The sequence below is a fragment of the Anopheles stephensi genome, chromosome 3 (genome assembly GCF_013141755.1).
Source record: "Anopheles stephensi strain Indian chromosome 3, UCI_ANSTEP_V1.0, whole genome shotgun sequence".
Taxonomy (NCBI): Eukaryota; Metazoa; Arthropoda; class Insecta; order Diptera; family Culicidae; genus Anopheles; species Anopheles stephensi.
The window spans coordinates 81,080,001-81,098,525 of record NC_050203.1 but is presented as its reverse complement, the minus strand read 5'-3'; the positions used below and the strand labels follow the sequence as shown (position 1 = coordinate 81,098,525).

Genomic DNA, 18,525 nt, shown 5'->3' with positions numbered 1-18,525 from the left:
CAACTGCTGAAAGCTTAGGCCGTAAGCGATAGTTAAAGTGTTACGTCGAAAACGCTAAAATACGCCCTTCGGTGATTAGGAATGATAAGACTTTGGAACCGGTTCAACCATTCCTGGGGAGGGCTGCTGTCGGATGAGCTGTGGATGTGCGATATGCGCCGTGTGCTGGTGGCACATATGGGTCACGTGCCGAGTGTGCTGAGAGCGTGAATCCGACCCGAAGATACGGTGGTTCTTTCTCACAATCCGAGCCAGCACAACCTACACAAACTGCGCGCGCGTCTGACGTGCGTTGTCATCAGCTCCCCACCTCACAAACTCGCTCGCTCGCGGCAGATAGGGAACGAGACACGACTCCACTGTTGTTAGTTCACTTCCGAACGAGTTGAAGGTTAGACGCGGTGGTACCCGGCCAGCCAGCCAGTTCACCCAGCTGAAGATAATGCCCGTGATCTGTCACACATCAGCCAACCGTTATCGATGTCTACCAAACGTCGTGCCGCATCGATTACAGCATCACAGCGACAACAGTTGGTAATGTTGGATATGGCCACCTGGAGGCCTAAGAAGTGTTGTAGTTACTTTTGGAGCTGGGAAGCGTTGGTGCAAACAGTGCTGTGCAAATACTGGCAGATACGTCCTACTGCAAGTGATCAAAGTTGGTTGACTTTTTTTTTTGTTTTGGTGGAGCTGTTGGCGATGTGTGGGACGTTGTCACCTTCTTTTTGCGTGAGGTGTTGTTTGTGAAAAATTGCTTCCGATGAGGTATTTTTTTTTTCGTGCGTGTGGTGCGAGAGGATGCTGAGGACTTGTGCAAGCAACTGTGTGATGTAATGTTTGATAAATTACGAGCAGCACTTGGGGAAGTGTTTGCCTGCCCGTAGGAGAACCTTGACGAGCGTGAGCGGAGTGAACTTTGGTTTAACTATGTTGTCATAAACGCACTGTTCTTCATTGCTCGAAAAAGATTGGAATCTCTGAGGAAGTACTCGGGTCGTTCGGAGATTTCATGACCAATTCGTCTACAATGTGCTACAGATTCGTATTGTCATTGTGTAGCTGATAAGGCTGGCGACATTTGCTCGACACGTACGAGAGGAAACATTCTTGGAATGTTCTGCTAGAACGTGTCGGAGGGTATAGGAATTAGGGAACATTCTATATAGTCCCAGCTTTTTACTGGGGATAGGATTGTTGGTTTTGACTCAGATTAGTTGAAGTTCTATCGAGGATGGTTCGCTGATCTTCATAGCTAGATGGTGTTCTGTGATCTGTGGCCAAAGGATCAATCCCAATCAGGGATTTTATCTTTAGGAAGACATTTGGCGACATATTCTATTCCGATTTTAATTCTCATCCGTCAAGGTGTTAATTAAATAGTCGAAGAGAATGAAGAGAGAGAGAGGGAACGAGAAATATAAAGCAAGGAAGAATCTAGATGATCTTCTTCTTCTTGGCTTAACGACCTGCGTGGTCACGCCAGCTATCTAATGGCTGACTAGTTGGATAGTCATGCCTCACTCGAGAGGGAACGGTCAGGATGGGATTTGATCCTTCATGAAGACCAGCGCCGCTATCGCTTCGGCCGCCGGACCGCTCCAATACTAATGATCGTAGAACCTAAAAATCGGTGCCTAAAGCCCTTACCGGCTTCGAAGCCAATATCCAAAGGAAGTTCGGCTTGATATCAGACCCAAACACATCAAAAGGATCTGATTAACTATTGATAATGGATCCGTTAAGGGGAGTTCCGGTAGAATATTAACTCTGATACTACAGGACCAGTATCAAACTTCAAGAAATTCCATACTCTGCCTTGTTTAAATCCATTGAATTGTAGAACATTGAAGTCGTAGAACCAGATAAGAAAAATCAGATATTTGATCTTGGGATATGCTCTCGACAGCTCATCCGATCATGATGAAAGGCTTATTAGACCCTATTTTTCTCTTAGGCTGCTCTATATCATCTCAGAACTTAGTTCATCAGGGTATCAAGTCACAGATACCAAGTTGAAACAAACCCAGACACTGATATTCAATTTCTTGGAGATAAAAACTTTTGATGAGGATTGATGTGTGATACTTGCCATCATCATCATCATAATTCCTTTTGTAACAAACACCAAACAGCTTATGTAAATCTCGTATCTAATATTAGATTACCTCATCCGCCACGCTATCAACCTGCGTAACAGTGATCCCTCGTTTCGTTCCCACTCGGAAACGCTTCATTTTCCAATCACGCTTCGATCGAGCCCAATTCGACTCGTTTTCCGCCTCAATCTTTCACAAATTCCAAGCATGCCATGGTGCTAACAAGCTCCCTGACGCGTAACGCGCGTGTTCCACCCATCCCCCGCCTAATCACACCGTTACACGTGCTTTACAGGAGGAACTTGTCCAACGGCTTGGCAAGAAGCTACTAGTCCTAACGAACGAGCAAACGAACATCGCGGAGGAAAGCAACGCGAACGATCTGCTCGGCAACGATGTCGCGCTGAAGGTGGCCCAAAAGGTACGCCCCACCGATGCGTCCAAGTTCCGCTCGTACGTGGACGACGTCGGGTACATTACGATGCTGCTGCTGTCACTGTCCGGCCGGCTTGCCCGCACCGAGAACGCTCTCCACATGATCGATTCTAACCATCCGGATAAGGTAAGTGCTAATGTCAGGCAGGCAGAATTGGACATTAATTCTCCATCCCCATGGTTCGTTCTATCGTTCAGAAGATCCTGGAAGCGAAGCGGGAACGATTGCTGGAGCAGCTGGACGAGGCCAAACAGCTGAAGGATGACATCGATCAGCGTGGCGCCACGATCGCCCGAATCCTCGAACAGTCGCTCACGATCGAGGAGTACGCGGACTACGATTACTTCATCAACATGAAGGCAAAGTTGATCGTGGATTCGCGCGAAATCGCGGACAAGATTAAGCTCGGCGAGGAACAGCTGGCCGCCTTGAAGGATACGCTCGTCCAGAGCGAGTGCTAGTGGGGCCTCCGATCCATCGGCGCCGTGTTCGTGTTATTTTTTGGCTGTTTTTTCGTTTCTTCACGTGTGTGTGTTTGTGTGTGTGCAGTAGTGAGTAAGTGTTCGTGGCCGAACGAACGAGAGACGTGCATTTTGTGTAAATAGGGAGCCGACAAAAGGGCCCACCTATCACCACTAATGATGTGCTGGTGGGACCTTTTTAGCCGGTTGGCTTTTTTTCTTCTGCCTGTAAATTAGTCAAAGTCCTGGGTCGGACCACCGCTTACGGCTTTAGTGAAGCGGATTAGGATAGGATAGGTTTGTTTTTAAGGTTATAGCGTTCTTATTCCTTTTTTGTGTGTCTCTCTCTCTCTCTCTCTCTCTCTCTCTCTCTCTCTCTCGTCCTTCTCTTCTGTTCTCTTGTTCTGCTAATTTCCTCCTTCAGTACGGATCAAGTTCTTGCATTTCAACGGTGTTGAAAGTTGAAATTCAAAGAGTGTTGCACCGCTTTCCCATAACTCCTGATTTACCAATTTTCCCATTTTCCTTTCCTCCAAATGCACCCCCTCGCCTGCCCCTTTTTAGCGTATTTTATATTCCGCCCAGTTTCGTGTGATTATTAGAAGTTCGTGTTGTACGTTTTTCTGTGTGTGTTTGTGAAGCGAGAGATTTGTCTCCTTTTTTGCGTTCTTTTTCCTTACAATTTTAAGTAAAGTTCCATGTACTCGTTCCCTTCGTAATAATTGTTTGTGTGTGTGTGCGCGCATCAAATCTTCCACACTGCAATATAATGGTGCTTACAGCAACGTTTCTCGTTCTTAAAACCTATCTTAAGCTTATAAGAATGTAAGGAAAAGGAAACAAAAATTAAAAAAAACGTTCGCTTTTTTGGGAAGAAAAAGCATTAAAAAGAGAGAGAGAGAAGAAAAGAAAGGAAGGAAACATCTAGCAGCTACTGTGTTACTACTTTAGCAAAATTTAGGCAAAAGAGGAATCGGAAAGAGAAGCAAACGAGCGAACCGAAAATTGGAACGAAGGAAGGAAGAAAATGTGATTTTATCGAAAATAATTATTTGATTCGTGTGCTACTATTACTACGACAACCACACTACAACACTGCTGGCCGCGATCTCCCTTTAGAGGAGATCGCATTAGGAAGGTTAGTGTGTATAGGTAGTTGTTATTAGCCCGTAGCTAGTTTTTAATCGTAAAATCGTAAAGCAAATCCATTTAGAAGCGGACGAAGACGTGCAGAACAGCAGAGCTTAGTAACTAGCTAGCACTAACACTACACAGCAACGAACGATGAGTTGAGTTGTTACGAGTATTTCTTATTACGACTCTAAACGTCCTAGCCCTTATCTTCCCGTCGAGCGGACGATTTTTGGTTTGTTTTGTATTTAGTGCGTTTGTTTCTTGCAGCTTTATGGCTTCCTACTCTGCGACTGTCTTTCTCCTCATTTCTTCTTACGAAAATCTCCATTACTAGCCTTAGTAGACATGTAGTAGGAAAGAGAAAAGGAAGGTATCCTTAAGGGATGTATCTGTCCTTTGGGGGGGTTTTTTTGCTACTTAGTTCGTCCCGGGACGTAACGCAATATGATCGTATATCCCCGGTTTAATTTTTTTTTTTCTTTCGTTTTCCCTTTAGTGAGGTAATTGTGTCGCGAATAATTGAGCATGTGTTTTACTTATTACTCGAGCTTATCATATCCTGCTGCTATCCCGAACAAAACCCCTCCTTCGATGCGAGGAAGGCAGCAGGGACCCCACACTACAATCTTATCGAATCGAGGAATGCGAAAATATCATTTAAAAATATAAAACAAAAATCGTACCAACGGGTTGTGGTTGTTTGTTTTTTCCATGGGTTTGGCACTCCTAATCCGAAGCCGCTTTCAGGACGCGCAGTTTCGAGTAGATTTCGTCCCAATCGAGATACGCCCCAACGATGTGGCGTGTGTTGGCTGCGGTGTCGGTATAGCCGGTACGGCCGTGTACCATCCGAACGTTGCTGAACGTTAGAATGTCTCCGGGAGCTGTCTTGAAGCTTACCGCTTCACGGTGCAGAATGGTGACGAAGCGCTGCATCGCCCGGTACCACGGTTCGACGCGATCGATCGGTACGCTGAAGTGGCTGTCCCGCTGCGGTACACTGTGATTGATTCGCTCCAGTCGACCATCACGTCCGATGCTGGAAAATCGTGCAACCCATTAGTAAACTAAGAGCAATTTTAAAGGAACGTATCCTACCAGATAACAGGTGCACGATAGATGCTATGGAAGCTTCCCGCCTCATCCGAACCCAGATCGCTCCAATCCACAAGCGTTTCACTAAGCAGCCGGAAATCGTCCGGATAGTGGTGGCGCAGTTGTTCCGCAACGTAAAACCCGTCCGCGATTAGGTTTTCACCTCCGACGCGATTGTTCGACTGTACGAGACAGTGCAGTAGATTGCAGCCCGGTTTGTAGTCGTAGTACGGGAGATCGGTGTGCAATTGCAGTGGTGTCGATAGGTAGGCGACATTACTGGTACCTTCTTTTGCTTTTACGATGAATTCTTCCCTGGTGGAAATAGAAAGAAATTAATAGCGTGAAAGTGTGGCGCAAACGATTTATTTAAGGCACCACGAGTGAGTATAATTTTAAAATTATAGTTCCGCTACTGACCAATAGATGGCGCCACTAGCAAGTTAAAAGAAATGTGAAGCAGCCACAGTTTGAGATGTTTTCAAATCGAACCCAGTAGCCATCGTTCCACCGTTCTCCCAGTGTTAAAATCGCCATTATTCTGTTAAAATCTACAAATTAATCCCCAATACATTATTCAGAAAACCTCCCAACGTGTACTGGGCATTTCAGAGGTCCGATCAGAAGTCTTTACAAACCAAACCAACAATTGAGAGAGTGATACGTATAAACACACCTTAAGCTTGATGCTAGACAAAGAAATGCATGATCAACACGCTGTTTGTCTCGCTCTTTCCTCATTGCAAACTAAATTGAGAAAAAGCTATATTTTGATTTTGCTCTCACTGACCTATCTCAACACGGAATAGAAACACAAGTGCGGAAGTAATTCTTCTTTATAAGCAAGTTGATCCTAATAAATTTCAAATAGCTTAATTAACTGTTTGAATGCATCAAAACAAGAATTCCCTTTACTTACCCGTAATGCGTTTTCCGAATGAATCCAACCCGATCGGCCAACCGCCGACACTCGTTCTCCGTCAATGGAGCGCCCTTGATCATGACCACGCCGTACGCAATCAGCGCCTCGATCCACTGCCTCAACGCCCCATCATCCCGCAGGACCTCGTCGAACGAAAACTCCCGCAACACCTCACCGAACCCATCCACACCCCAAACGATCGGCTCGGGACGATACCACTCCCTCAGATAGCGTTCAGTGTCCTCCTCCTTAAAGCTTCTCTTCAAAAGCCATTCCAGCCCGTACACCGATCGATGGCCTTCTTCGGATTCTTCATTACCCCACACCAACTCCAACGATCGCCCACTGTCCACCACACGCACCTGCATCACCTTCACCCGATCCACATCGAACCGTTCCCAGTCCAGCACTCGGCTGGAGGATCCTCCATGGAAGCATCGCTCACACTGACAGTTATCGCGTAACCAAACGGCCGGGAACTCGTACCGTGCCGTGTCCACCCGGAGCACCACACGCGCACGGTTCGTATCGACGGTGGCTTCGCTTATCTGGCGTCGCGGTGACGTCGAGCTTTCTACCACAAGCCGGTCGGACTTTGCCCTCGGATTTGGCGGATCTTCCGAGGTTTCGCGATCCGCGGGCAGAGACGCTGACGGTGATGAGGATGCCACTGTTCGAAACGGATGCGTGCCGGAACTGGCGAATGTGTGACGGGGACCACTGGTGGTGGTGGTGAGATTGCGTTTGAGATTGCTAAAATTAACACCAGCAGTTGGGGCCACGGTGGCGATGATGGGCGGGTTTGTTAAGAGTGATGACGATCCGATCGCCCTGTTAAGCTTTGCTACACAGCGAACAAGTGACATCGTTTTAACAAGGGGGTTTTGTTTCACTAATAAAACTGAGTCGATCACAATGTTTTTGTCTGAAGATACTTCAACAGAAGGAACTAGAATGCTTCGCAACACAGCTTGAATGTCGGTCAGTAGTATGCGTGTTTCAGGAGCGAAAGACCGACGACAACTGAATGAAACACAACGCACTGGGTCAAACGATGCCAAGGCGCCGACATTCAACTCAATACATCAAGCTCGAGTGGGACTGTAATCTCTCCAATCCACCTAGAGTGCTCAGTCTTGGTGGTTTATAAAGAAAATATAAAGTCTCCTGGAAAGGACTGACTATCTAGCAACGGGTTGAATGAAGTGCTGAGTCCAAGCTTAAGGTGGATGGGTCACAACTTCACAGCATAGTCGAAAAAATTTGTTCCTAGTCCTGAATTAAATCACAAACGTTAATTAAATCTGATCATTTCTACTTCATGCAGCGCTCTGCTTGTAGACAGTAGAGCATCTGAATTGAACTACAAGATGTTTGGCCAATGATGCCCCGTCTCGATCTGGAACTCCTTGAATAACCGACAGTTAATTCAGATTCTTCTTGCTTCGCACAGTAGCTGATTGCCGTGTTCCAATAAATTGAAGTCGCTTTTTATAATAAATAGATATCAATATGATCGGTGTGTTGGTTTCAGATGCATTTACAGCGCTATTGATATTACCAATTTGACATTTTGTAGCCGGAGTTGTTTGCAACAGTTCCTCCGGGGGTTGAGTTACCGAAAATACACCATTTTTAGAAAGCCTGAGCGTACTGCAAAAGTAATGGCACACTTTGATCAAAGGAGCACACAGAAGAAACGCAATTCCGTTTACAAAATGTCAACAAGGCAGTAGCAATGGCGACCTGATCAATGTTCTAAGCTCACCTTTTAAGCCAATTGTTCCAGGAGACCTCTCCCAAACTTCTCGCAAAATCCCAAATATACTGAAAAAGGTCTAAAATAAATTAATTTAGCCCTAGAACAGAGTTGAATAGAAGAGAGCAAAAATAATTTCCAGCTTGAGCGATTATTCTCATTATGTCCACAGTTCAATTCACAGTGCACTTTCACCAAATGCCCCTAAAAGTATACAATTGTTTTTCATAAAACCCACATAGTAATAGAAAGTGCATAAAAAATATTTTTAAGAGCACATTTTAGCCAGTATATCGATCATTACTCGACTTTCGCCAAGACGAATACAGTAAACGCAACTTGCTGTCCATTATTTACCTTAAATGCTTAAACCCCCTAGCCCAAGTCCCTTTTCTCCACTTATCTTTGTTTAGCTTTTCAACGCAGATAACGTCCAGCTCTCCCCTGCACGATAAAACCTTGTTTTTCGGACGCGCCAGTGTCATCAACTTTAGCTCCTCATCACACCATGCTTTGGATGTTCCACATTTTTTAATCATTTTTTGTTACAAAAAGACAATAATCGATCACGGTTTTTCATTCTTGTGTGTCTGTGTGTGAGTGACTGTGTATGTGTTTTTCCCCCCACCTTCATCATACTGATTCCTCAATGCGTGTATCCTTAGTGGTTTCGGGATCGGCCCTGGTTGCAGGTGGTGACGTGTACCTATTTTCTCTCTCTCTCTCTCTCTTCACTTCTCTTCTTTCTTTTGTTTTTACTTTTATCGTGTTCGTTTTTGTTCTGTTTTTTGTTTTCTCTTTGTGTTATGCTTTACTTTTTTAGCTTTCGGTTGTGTGTTTCCTATTTCGTTTTCCTGTTTCTTATCTTCTTATTAACTTATGTGTGTTTTTGTTTTGTTTTGTTTTTTTTCTTGTATCTCTTACACTCTATAGTCTATGTTAATATTTATCTTTTCTTGTTTCCTTATCCAGTCACCTTCCATCCGACTGCTGCTCTGTTTGTGTAGTTCTAATGTGCTGTTGTACACTCTTACTTAATTTTTCTTTACATGTTCCGATGCTTCCAACTGTAAGCATTGTATGTGTGAGTGTGTGTGTCTTCTGTGAAGGTATGTATGGTGAAGGAAGAAACGAAACGATACAATTAATATTTCTTCTTCGATACACACACTCACACACACACACACAAACGCTCGGCATCATTTTTACATTGGTTTAACCAGTGTATATTTTACTTTCATGTTGTTTAGTGTTAGTTTTGTTTTTGTTTTCTTTATTCTTATTTTCTCCCCATAACCCCTTTGCTTAGCACTACACACACCTGTTACACTTTCTTCCTCTGTTTACTTCTTTACTTACTTTCTTTCGTTTTTTTTCCCCGTATTACTCCTTTTTGCAACCGTGCGCCGCTTTCCGTGTTTTGTGTTTGTTTTGTTTTCTTCTTTTGTTTTTCTTTTTCACGCTTACACTAATAAGAGAATAGTTCTTGTTTTCTTTTTTGTTTTTTGCCCCCATTTTGCATCGTGTGTAAATGTTTGCCTTTTTCTTTCGACTTGCTCTCTCTCTCTTTCTTTTTCCCTCTCGCTCTCTCTCGCATACCTAAATATAGGATTATAATATAATTATAATAATAAGGACAATAATATAATAGTATTATGGGGTTCACATTAGAGTGTGAGTGTATGTGTGTGTGTGTGTTGAATGTATCTGCACGCACTAATGCAGTAGAGGGAATAAGAATGTTCATAATTATAATATTCAGCAAACACAAAACCACACGCGCACTGCGCAATGATCATTATAATCATAACAGGCATATGAGCTTGATTCCGCTTAAGCGTAAACCAATTGGGAGTTTTCTTTTTCTTTTGTCAAAAAACTGTTAGCAAATAGGCATTTTTCCTTTTCGAAAGAAAAAAACACACACACAATTTGCAAAGCAAAATATCATATATAATCATATTTAGCGATTATGGAAAAAGAAATCCTTTAAGGAACTCTTTTGCTTTTTTTCATCCAAAAACCATTCCCCTAAACACTAATTTTGCTTTCAGCTATTTGTTTGTTGCTTGTTTTTCCTTTTCTTTGCAGACTTTTGACAACCCCTTTTCATCCAAAGCTTAGCTTATCTTTCCTTACCTTCTCCCTGTCTCTTGTTCGTTTTGCTTTGCTTCTCATTTCTTTTGATGTTTTCTTCTCTTCTTTTCTTGCTCTCTTCCGTACTTTGTACGTTTTTTCTTCTTCTTTTTTTTTCGATACAAAAACAAACGTTTCATTAATCATAGCCAAATCCATCAATTTTGATTTCTTTTTCATCTTTTACTGTTTTTGTTTCCTCTTTCCAAGCCTGCAGCATGCTTTAATATTTAGGTTTAGTTTTAGGTTTTATTTAGGTTTTACTCATGAGAATGGGAACTTAACGGGCAAAAGTTACAAAATGGTTTTAACGAGTTTTTCCTTTAGCTTTTGACAAAATAACCCCTAAACATAACTTACTATCGCTCGCACTGAATGAATGATATGAGCATATGTATAGGTGAATGAAGGTGTGAAGGAGTGTGTGTGTTTGTTGTGTTTTTCGCTTACCTTACTCCTTACCACACTAGCTGGGTTTTTTGTTTTAATAGAAAACAAAAAAAAAACGCAGGAAAAAGAGGGAACAATATTCTTATTTCACACACCCGACACAAAATCGTGTACCGCTCAAGAACGAACGTACATTAATTATCAAATAAATGAGGTAGAAAATCATAATCGACGTACAGTCTACTGCTACAGTCTACACAGGCCTTACTCGCTACCATGCGCTCCTCTAGCTTCTCTCTCTCTCTCCCTCTATCTCTGTGTTCCTTGTTTTAGCCAACAAACCATTTAAAGTCAATCGCTAGGTTCCAAACTCTAATCCGTATCTTCCGTATCGGGATGCATTCTTGCAAGGTGTTCCATCCATTTGGTGGAACTTTTCACTCGCTTAAGGGAATATTTCATATGGATAGTGGAATATTGCAAGCTCCGTTGAGGTACTTTGCCACCATATAATGGTATCTCATAATTACCACTTTAGCCGCTCTGCAAAGTTTCCTCTAGCTGTATGCAAAATTCCATTATATGGTTGCAAAGTTCCGCAACTAGCTTCCAATATTTCACTATCCATTTTAAACATCCCCTTTAACCGATTGAACAGTTCTCTTTTGCGGTTCGAACTCCTCTCTAACACTCTAAACACTCTAAACCACAAATAGGAAAACCGAAAATGGACGATCGCCAATCTTTCGATCGTTCGATGTACCATCGTCTGGGGTTTGTATAGGGGGGTTTGTTTGCTGTTTCCATTCCGAGTTGCTTCCTCTCTTCCTTGGCCTATGTATTTTGTTTGCGGGGTTTTGGGTTTCAATGCTGATGGCACACGCACGCACACACATACGCATCATCTGGACTATTTGTACGGACTAACCAAACATCAAACCTGTAGGATCCTGTATCTTCTATTCGAGGTATGTTAGTGTTGAATTGTTGCAAACGTTCTTAACTATCGATCGGCCGTCATCCCTAACGGCCAATCAGAGGAACCTAAATCAACCTGGATTAATGTGGATTTAAGAAGAAGAAGAAGAAGACAACTTAATCTCACTGGGCAGGTAGAGGGAGGCGACTCTATTCCTTTTGAAAAGAAACAAAAAAATGGCGGAGTTCGTTGAGCAAACTGGGTGTTTCAGTTCAGTTCATCTTTTTTCGTTTTGTCCACAATTTTTGTTCAATAATCACTGAGAAGCATTTTTTTTTATTCTTGCGAGCGCTTTAATAGCTTTTCAACAGCTTTTCTTTCCGATTCATATTCTGCGCCGTGCAAAAGAAAGGGGGGAGGGAAGGAGGACAGATAAACAAGGTACTTCAAACCTCATTTACATTGTTTGCTTTCGTTCTTCCTTTACCACTCTTCTTTTTCGACGATTTAAATAGTTTAAATAGAGCGTGTCCTGTTGCCTTTACATCTTCTTAAACTTTCTCGCTATCCTTCTCCCTCTCTTTCTTAACAACTTTGTAGCTTTGTTCTGTGTTTTGTCTGTGTTGCATTTGCCTGTCTTACATACATGTTTCCCTTCCCTTCTCTCCTTTTCTTGCTTCGTTCTTCTTCCACTTCCGTTTCTCTTTCTCCGTGTTTTTTTGTTTTTGTTTTGTTTAAATGTTTCTTCTTTCTCCTCTCCTTTTATTTGCTCTATTTTACGTTTGTATTTTGCTTGCTTGTTTGTTTAAGTTTGTTTTTTGTAGACTTTTGTTTTGTTGTTGCTTTAACACGGGTTGTTTTTTCTTAGATGCTCTGGGGAGAAAGGGATACCGGCGGGAAGAGAGGGAGGGACGGGACACGGGGGAAAACTGTATTTAGTATAAATTATGTTTCTGTTTCTGCTAATTATTAACTTCGCTTCTGCTTCCCCGGGGGGTGGGTTTGCACTTCTCTTATCCTCAATTCCTACAAACTTTTGTTTTCTTTTCCGTTTTTTAACTCACACTTACTCATCTGCTTTCCATCTCCAATATGAAAATTTTAAATTACTTTTGTTATCTTCAATCGCCTCCTTATTTTTCTCCTTCTCTTCACTATCTTCACTCGCTTTCCATCATCATCATCATCATCATTAGTAGTAGTAGTACACACACACACACAAACACACTCGTATCTTTTAGAACAGTTTAATGAACATCAGGTCTATCTGTGTTGCGCAGCGCTTTTCTTCTATCTTCAAAACCTTTTCCTCACTTTTCGGGATTTAATAACGGGGACGGGGGGAAATTAGAACGGAAGTTTTGGTGTAGTAACACTAGCTCAACTCAAGAAGGGTACTCACAATAAGATTCTTGTAAATGTTACAAGAGCGTTCTATTTTTTTTATCTTCCCACTGCTTGTGCAATTAAGCCTACTTTCTGTTTGTGTGTGAGTGTGTGGGTTTGAAGATGGGATTTGATAAACGTAAAGTACACTTACACAAAGGTCAATGTACGATGAATAGTAATAATAGTATAATAGAACTAGAAAAAGGATTATCTTCCAGGTTCGCGCTTGATTGACAACGGTTAATTTAATGGTAAAAGAGAAAACAAAACAAAAATGGCTTACTCTATTACAGAATAACTAAGAAAAAGGGAAAATAAAAGAACTTACATTAACAAAAAACTAATTGATTGATCACACTTTCATTTGGAACGAAAATTGCTTGGTAAGAAACAACAGAAAATCAACATTTCAACTATTGTTTCGTTTGTGTATGTCGGTGTGGCTATGGCGGCTATGGTGTTGGTGTATACTGTAGAGTAATGGTAATGTTGCTGTGGTTGGAAGTGTTGGTATGGTTGCTCTATTGGTATGGGACGGTGTGTTTCACACCTAATACTATTGCTTGCGTTGGTTGGTTCGGTTGGTTGTGTGAGTGTGTGAGGTTTTTAGTATACTATCCCGAGCGTTCGAAACTTAGCCCGCTGCCCGCTCTGCGTGCGTGCGTGCGTGCGTGTGTTCATATCGAAAATCGTACAGGTTGGTGTTGCCCGTCGGTAAAAGCCTGGTCAGCCAGCTACACATACAAACATTATCGCCTTCTTCTTTTTTTGTTGCTTCTTGCTTTGTTCATTCATCTAGTTGTTCAACAGTTGAATATTGCTATCACACACACACACATACATACACCAACATCTATTTGAACTACAGCTTTGTACCGATCGGTGTAAGGCTTCACACTTAATGGGGAGATACACCAATTGATTTGAAGAAAAAAATCGTTTAAAAATAAAATGAAACTTGGTTATGGAGTTTAATGGATTTTAAATAATTTATAGTGAAAAGGGAAACAGAAATGCAAATAGAAAGGAACTCTACTCAACGACTCACTCCGGTGTTGAGCTTCGTCTTTGGTTCGCGCCCCCTAAAAGTATGCAATAATATTATTCGAAATAACATTTTATTCTAGAAAATTTTACTGCATACTTTCAGGCGCTCTGATCTCAAAACAAGCACACCTGAATGAAATTCTAAAGGGACATCCAGAATTTAGAATGAACAAATTGTCAAAAATTATTCAAACGAGCCTTTATAGCGTACGCCACGTGTTTCGTACATCTCTGGAGGTAGCTTCAAACGTGTAGAGCATTGCTGGACCCAGTATTCGCACCGGAACGGACAGCACTTCCGGAAGATCTTTCTAGACACACATACACACACTTACACGCTAACGACAAACGGGAGCTAGTTCGAACATATTTGGTGTGAATAGTGATAGGAAAGTGTAACGTAACGCATCCAGCTACTACCGAATAGCTGGGTAGTAGTAGTAGTTGGACTATTGGGGAGTAATAACTACAAAAAAACCCGCTGTAACGTAATATTAAATGTTTATGGAATCATACGAGCATCAGCAGTAGTAGCTAGTAGGATTGTGTGTGTGTGTGTGGGTTTATCGGGGCTGTATGTAGTAGAAGGATTCATTTCTCTCCGCCATCTTAACAGTAGTATTCATCTCATACATCTAACTGCCTTTCCTCTGAACGATTAAATGCCTCTTCCACGGCTCGGCTTTCGCAAACACGACACGCTACAGATAGAATACCAATCATCATTATACTTTGCTTTCTTGTTTCTTGTACTCTTCTTACTACTACCCAGCACTTCCTTCCTTCACTTCGAGCCTGTCTCACAGGATAAACGTAGCAACTCCTGTGTGGCCTCTCGCGGAGCAGTGCCAGGAATTGAGGGATGGCGGATCATGGGAGGGTGGTTTTCATGTTGGTTTGGAAGAGTGGTTTGGCAAACGGTTTGATTGTTCATGTTCTCAGAGTCCGTGCTCGCTTCGGGAGCTGTTCGCCTGTCCGCTTCTGGATGATCAGAAACCCAAAAAAAAACCCCGCGTTGAGCTGTCGCTCCGAGAGCACTGTCCTCTGTCGCGAAAACCATCTACTTATCGATTACATTTGAACTGAACTTACCTGATCGGAATAGTGGGGAAGAATGCACCGAACATTGTAGGTATTCCCAACGCTATCTGTCTTTTTCACTGAGCTTCTCTTCCTGTCTCGTTCGCGTCTCATACGCGCGCGTGTGTTTGTGGGGTTTTTGTTTTTTTTTTTGGTTAGTTTTGTTTGCGGTTCACGCAAATCGGCAGTATTATGTTGCTTTTTTTTTCTTATATGAACTTCTATATTCGTTCACTACATCACCACACTGTATATGTGGGGGGAGGGGGCCTCGGGGAACCTGAACATATCGTGGACATCTGAGCAGAAGTTTGAATAGCTGTTTGCGGTTGTCGCACATTGGTACGTGGTTTCCTTCCTTCACTGGTATTTTTGTTTGTCGGTTTTTATAATTTGCTCTGGGTTTTTCACCTTCTTCTTTACCATCATCCGCTAAAGTACTCTCTAGTGTGGTTGCTTTATATTGCATTATTAGACTTTTGTTTTAACTTTTACTCTCCTTTCTTCATTCCTTTTCCCTTCATTTGTATTTGTGCACTTTTGTATTTAATCTTAATCTTTTCTTTTCTTTGTTTTTGTTTGAATGTGGTATTGTTTTATGTTATGTTTTTCGTTTTGTTCTGTGGAAGCAATCGATACAGGTAATGTTCCGGGTTTTTTTTTTTGTTTGTTAAGATTTGTAGACCTTTGTAAAGAGTTTTGTATCATTTTTGTGTTTGTTTTCCGTCCTCTCTCTCTCTCTCTCTCTCTCTCTCTCTCGCACACAAAACACACGCACACACTGTTACAATGATTATTTTCCTTTCCACTTTTCATCCAACACATATAATCTGCAATCTCTCGGCAAAACTTTCTTTACATGCAGGTATCGTTGTTTGCTCCAGAAAAGGGAAATGATCCGCGCTGCCACAAACATATAACTAACTTCATGCCCTTCCGAAAGAAAGAAAAAAAATCAACCGACAAATCACATTCAAAAAATTGCATTCAACCTGTGGAATTGTATGTGTTCAGTACAAAACCAAACAACAAAAAGAGCCTGTTGAGGGATGTACGGTTAGTTGAATTCAAGTTTTGCTAACGCAATCTACTATACCCTACCAATACTACTACCGCGCGTTAATATTTACTTTCTACATTTTTTTCGCACCATCCCCCACGGTGATTTATTTTCAAACTCGTTGATGTCGTCTTCCGTCTTTCGATTGATGGAGTTAGATTTGTTGTTAGAAATAAAACTGGAGGTATTGAAGTGTTTTTCGTTTTCCTTTTTCGTTTGCAATTCTTTGTTCAATATTCCTTGTAGCCGTTACTCTGCATTTAATTGGCCGTTTTCCGACCGCAGCCGGTTTATGAGTGTGGGTTGTTTATGGTTTTAAGTGGTGCCATTGTGGCGTTGTTCGGTTAACTTTTTATCCTGTTCTGTTCGTTTTTTTTTTGTTTCATTGTGTGTTGCAAAAATCTCAAATTTATCTGGAGCTATGAAGGTTGGCCGGGTTTTGTTTAAAGCAAAATTGAAAAGAGTGGATATGTTTCTGGAGTTAAGGATTAGAAGAGGCTCACAACTGCATGCAATTCACGGTGAAATATGTGGATGAGCATGCACGACATAAGAAGAATATTTTAACTTACCGTTAATTATATAAATAAAATGATTTAAAATTTATTACAAGTTGTGGTGAAAGCTTGTTAAAATATTCATTAGATATTTCATAAGGTTTCATTAACTTTTCCAATTTTTAAAATACGCTCAACTATGTTGTTACCCAATATAGATGCATATTTTCATATTTTTTAATAGTAAAAACGTGAATCAATTTTGAATTTACGTATGTTATAACTTAATAGTTTATGATGAGAATGGGAATGATTTACATACTCCATAAATAAAAGTAACGGTGAGTTTAAATTAATTTTTTCTTGTCCCAACTCGTCATGTTCTCATTCCACTGTGCACTTCCACACAGGCTTCCAGGCTACTTGTGGGCCCTTTCTACTCCTCAACCATTTCTAGTCTTTGTACGTAAAACTCAACCATGATGAAGGTTCCTGCATACAAACGGCACTGGATTTGGTTAAAAGAAAATGAAAAACTTATCAATCTCTTAGGAAAATTTTTGCTCTGAGTTTTCATTTACACGACTCACGAGATGGCGACAATACTACACAAGGAAAAAGAAAATTAGTTCCATAATGCAGGCGGTGTACGCAATCGCATTCGGTCTCTGCAAACGGTCTCCACTCTCTAGTGTGTGAGTGTGTGTGTGTCCCCGTTTGTGTATATATAGTTGTGGCAATATGCCTCTGTTTGTTGTTGTTGTTGTTCTTCTCTAACAATCTCCCAATCACTCAATTTCCCACACATACAAGTATCCTTTTCCACGCTTCTTTACACACGCACACGCACCTTTCTACCACTCATGTCGTCAGCGTTTGTCTTATGCACTATATGAAACATATACCACTTACTACGCACAATACCTTATCCAACTAAACGGACTTACGATTAAAAATGGGTTTTTATAGTTACTTAGTAGCTGGGTGTATGTGTGTGTGTCTGTGTGTGTGTTTTTTGTTTTCACTCTGTCCTTAGTTACTTTCATCATCATCTCATTTCCATCCCTTTTTTTTGCGTCTGTCGAATTATGTTAAATAGTACGTTTAAAAACACCGTATTCTGTTGCTTGTTCTTGCACGGGAACGGGATGTATAGGAGAATGAGAAGAGCACGCATTTAGCGTAGATTCGCCAACGTTTTCTTGATCCTGAGTGCTGACAGACGGGCGGCTGGATGCTGGTACCAGCATTCCTTCATCACCTTCGAGATTGCGTGCAGGGTGTCGCAGGCAACCCATCGGCTCGGTATGCACGGACGCTGCTGATCCACACAGACTACCTGCAATTGTGGAAGATAACGGAGCACGAGTCAAATAATGATCGAATGGAAAGCAGTGCCCCCCTAAAGGCAAAACGCACCTTTCGCATCTCTTCGATGGTGGGATCGGGCTGCACCACGTCGTAGAAAGGCAGCTGATACTCGTCGTAAATGCCGTCCACGTTACACCGCCGGGCGATCTCCCACAGTACGAGCCCCAGCGCGTACACATCCGCCCGCTTGAACGAATCGAACTGGTACACGTTGATCGTTTCGTCCAGCACTTCCGGTGCCATGTAGCGCTTGGTGCCGACGCGATGCGTCGACGGTATGTCAACCGTGTCGGTCGTGACGATGTGGCGCACCGCCAGCCCAAGATCACCGATGCAGCAGGTAAGGTTCGATTTGACCAGAATGTTCTTCGACTTTAGATCACGGTGGGCGATCGCGGGCTTACCGCGCGTACCGACAATGTCCATGTGCAGGTGGGCCAGTCCGGTCGCTATCGAGTACGCCATTTCGAGCATCGTGTCCGGATCGACGCAGCGTGCTGTGAGGAAGTCAAACAGGGAACCTTTCTCGTGATAGTCCGTTACCAGCCAGAGCTGGGTCCAGGTGCCATTATCTAGAAGAGTGGGAAAAAAAGAAATATTATTGTAACGTCTTCAGAGACGATTCTAGCGTGGTTTGTCCAAATGTCTAGCATTCAAACTACACAATTTCAACGATATGTCAGACGCAGCTTTATTCTCATGAACGAAGCAATTGTCGCAGTTTCTATGATAA

At 42.2% G+C, this 18,525-nt stretch overlaps 3 protein-coding genes across 16 annotated transcripts in view; 1 reads left to right on the top strand and 2 right to left on the bottom strand.

Moving 5' to 3' along the window:
- LOC118513202 (protein Shroom) overlaps nucleotides 1-4,813 on the top strand; it is a 182,184-nt gene extending 177,371 nt beyond the window's left edge. For 5 of the 6 annotated variants that reach the window (XM_036058696.1, XM_036058697.1, XM_036058695.1 and 2 more), the window contains 2 exons: nucleotides 2,392-2,658; nucleotides 2,730-4,813. In XM_036058696.1, coding sequence (XP_035914589.1) covers nucleotides 2,392-2,658; nucleotides 2,730-2,993 — 531 coding nt within the window. In that variant the 3' untranslated portion in view covers nucleotides 2,994-4,813. The remainder of the gene's footprint in view (nucleotides 1-2,391; nucleotides 2,659-2,729) is intronic. The other variant, XM_036058699.1, reaches the window with a different exon arrangement.
- Nucleotides 4,607-7,189, bottom strand: LOC118513211 (gamma-butyrobetaine dioxygenase-like). The gene is made up of 3 exons (XM_036058724.1): nucleotides 6,142-7,189; nucleotides 5,226-5,537; nucleotides 4,607-5,166 (listed from the first exon to the last, which is right to left on the bottom strand). Exons 1-3 carry the CDS (start codon nucleotides 7,008-7,010, stop codon nucleotides 4,854-4,856), a joined length of 1,494 nt encoding a protein of 497 aa, XP_035914617.1. The 5' UTR covers nucleotides 7,011-7,189; the 3' UTR covers nucleotides 4,607-4,853.
- Nucleotides 7,190-8,790: 1,601 nt separating this feature from the next.
- LOC118513208 (TGF-beta receptor type-1) overlaps nucleotides 8,791-18,525 on the bottom strand; it is an 80,435-nt gene continuing 70,700 nt past the window's right edge. For 7 of the 9 annotated variants that reach the window (XM_036058715.1, XM_036058721.1, XM_036058717.1 and 4 more), the window contains exons 8-9: nucleotides 17,841-18,364; nucleotides 8,791-17,760 (exon numbers count right to left, since the gene is read on the bottom strand). In XM_036058715.1, coding sequence (XP_035914608.1) covers nucleotides 17,599-17,760; nucleotides 17,841-18,364 — 686 coding nt within the window. In that variant the 3' untranslated portion in view covers nucleotides 8,791-17,598. The remainder of the gene's footprint in view (nucleotides 17,761-17,840; nucleotides 18,365-18,525) is intronic. The other 2 variants (XM_036058719.1, XM_036058722.1) reach the window with 1 other exon arrangement.

Excerpts from the sequence above, each read along its gene's own strand:
- LOC118513211 (XM_036058724.1), bottom strand. The coding sequence starts at position 7,010 with ATGTCACTTGTTCGCTGTGTAGCAAAGCTTAACAGGGCGATCGGATCG. Across the intron at positions 5,538-6,141 it reads ATTCGGAAAACGCATTACGG|GGAAGAATTCATCGTAAAAG; the intron begins GTAAGTAAAGGG and ends TATTTCCACCAG. Across the intron at positions 5,167-5,225 it reads TATCGTGCACCTGTTATCTG|CATCGGACGTGATGGTCGAC; the intron begins GTAGGATACGTT and ends ACGATTTTCCAG.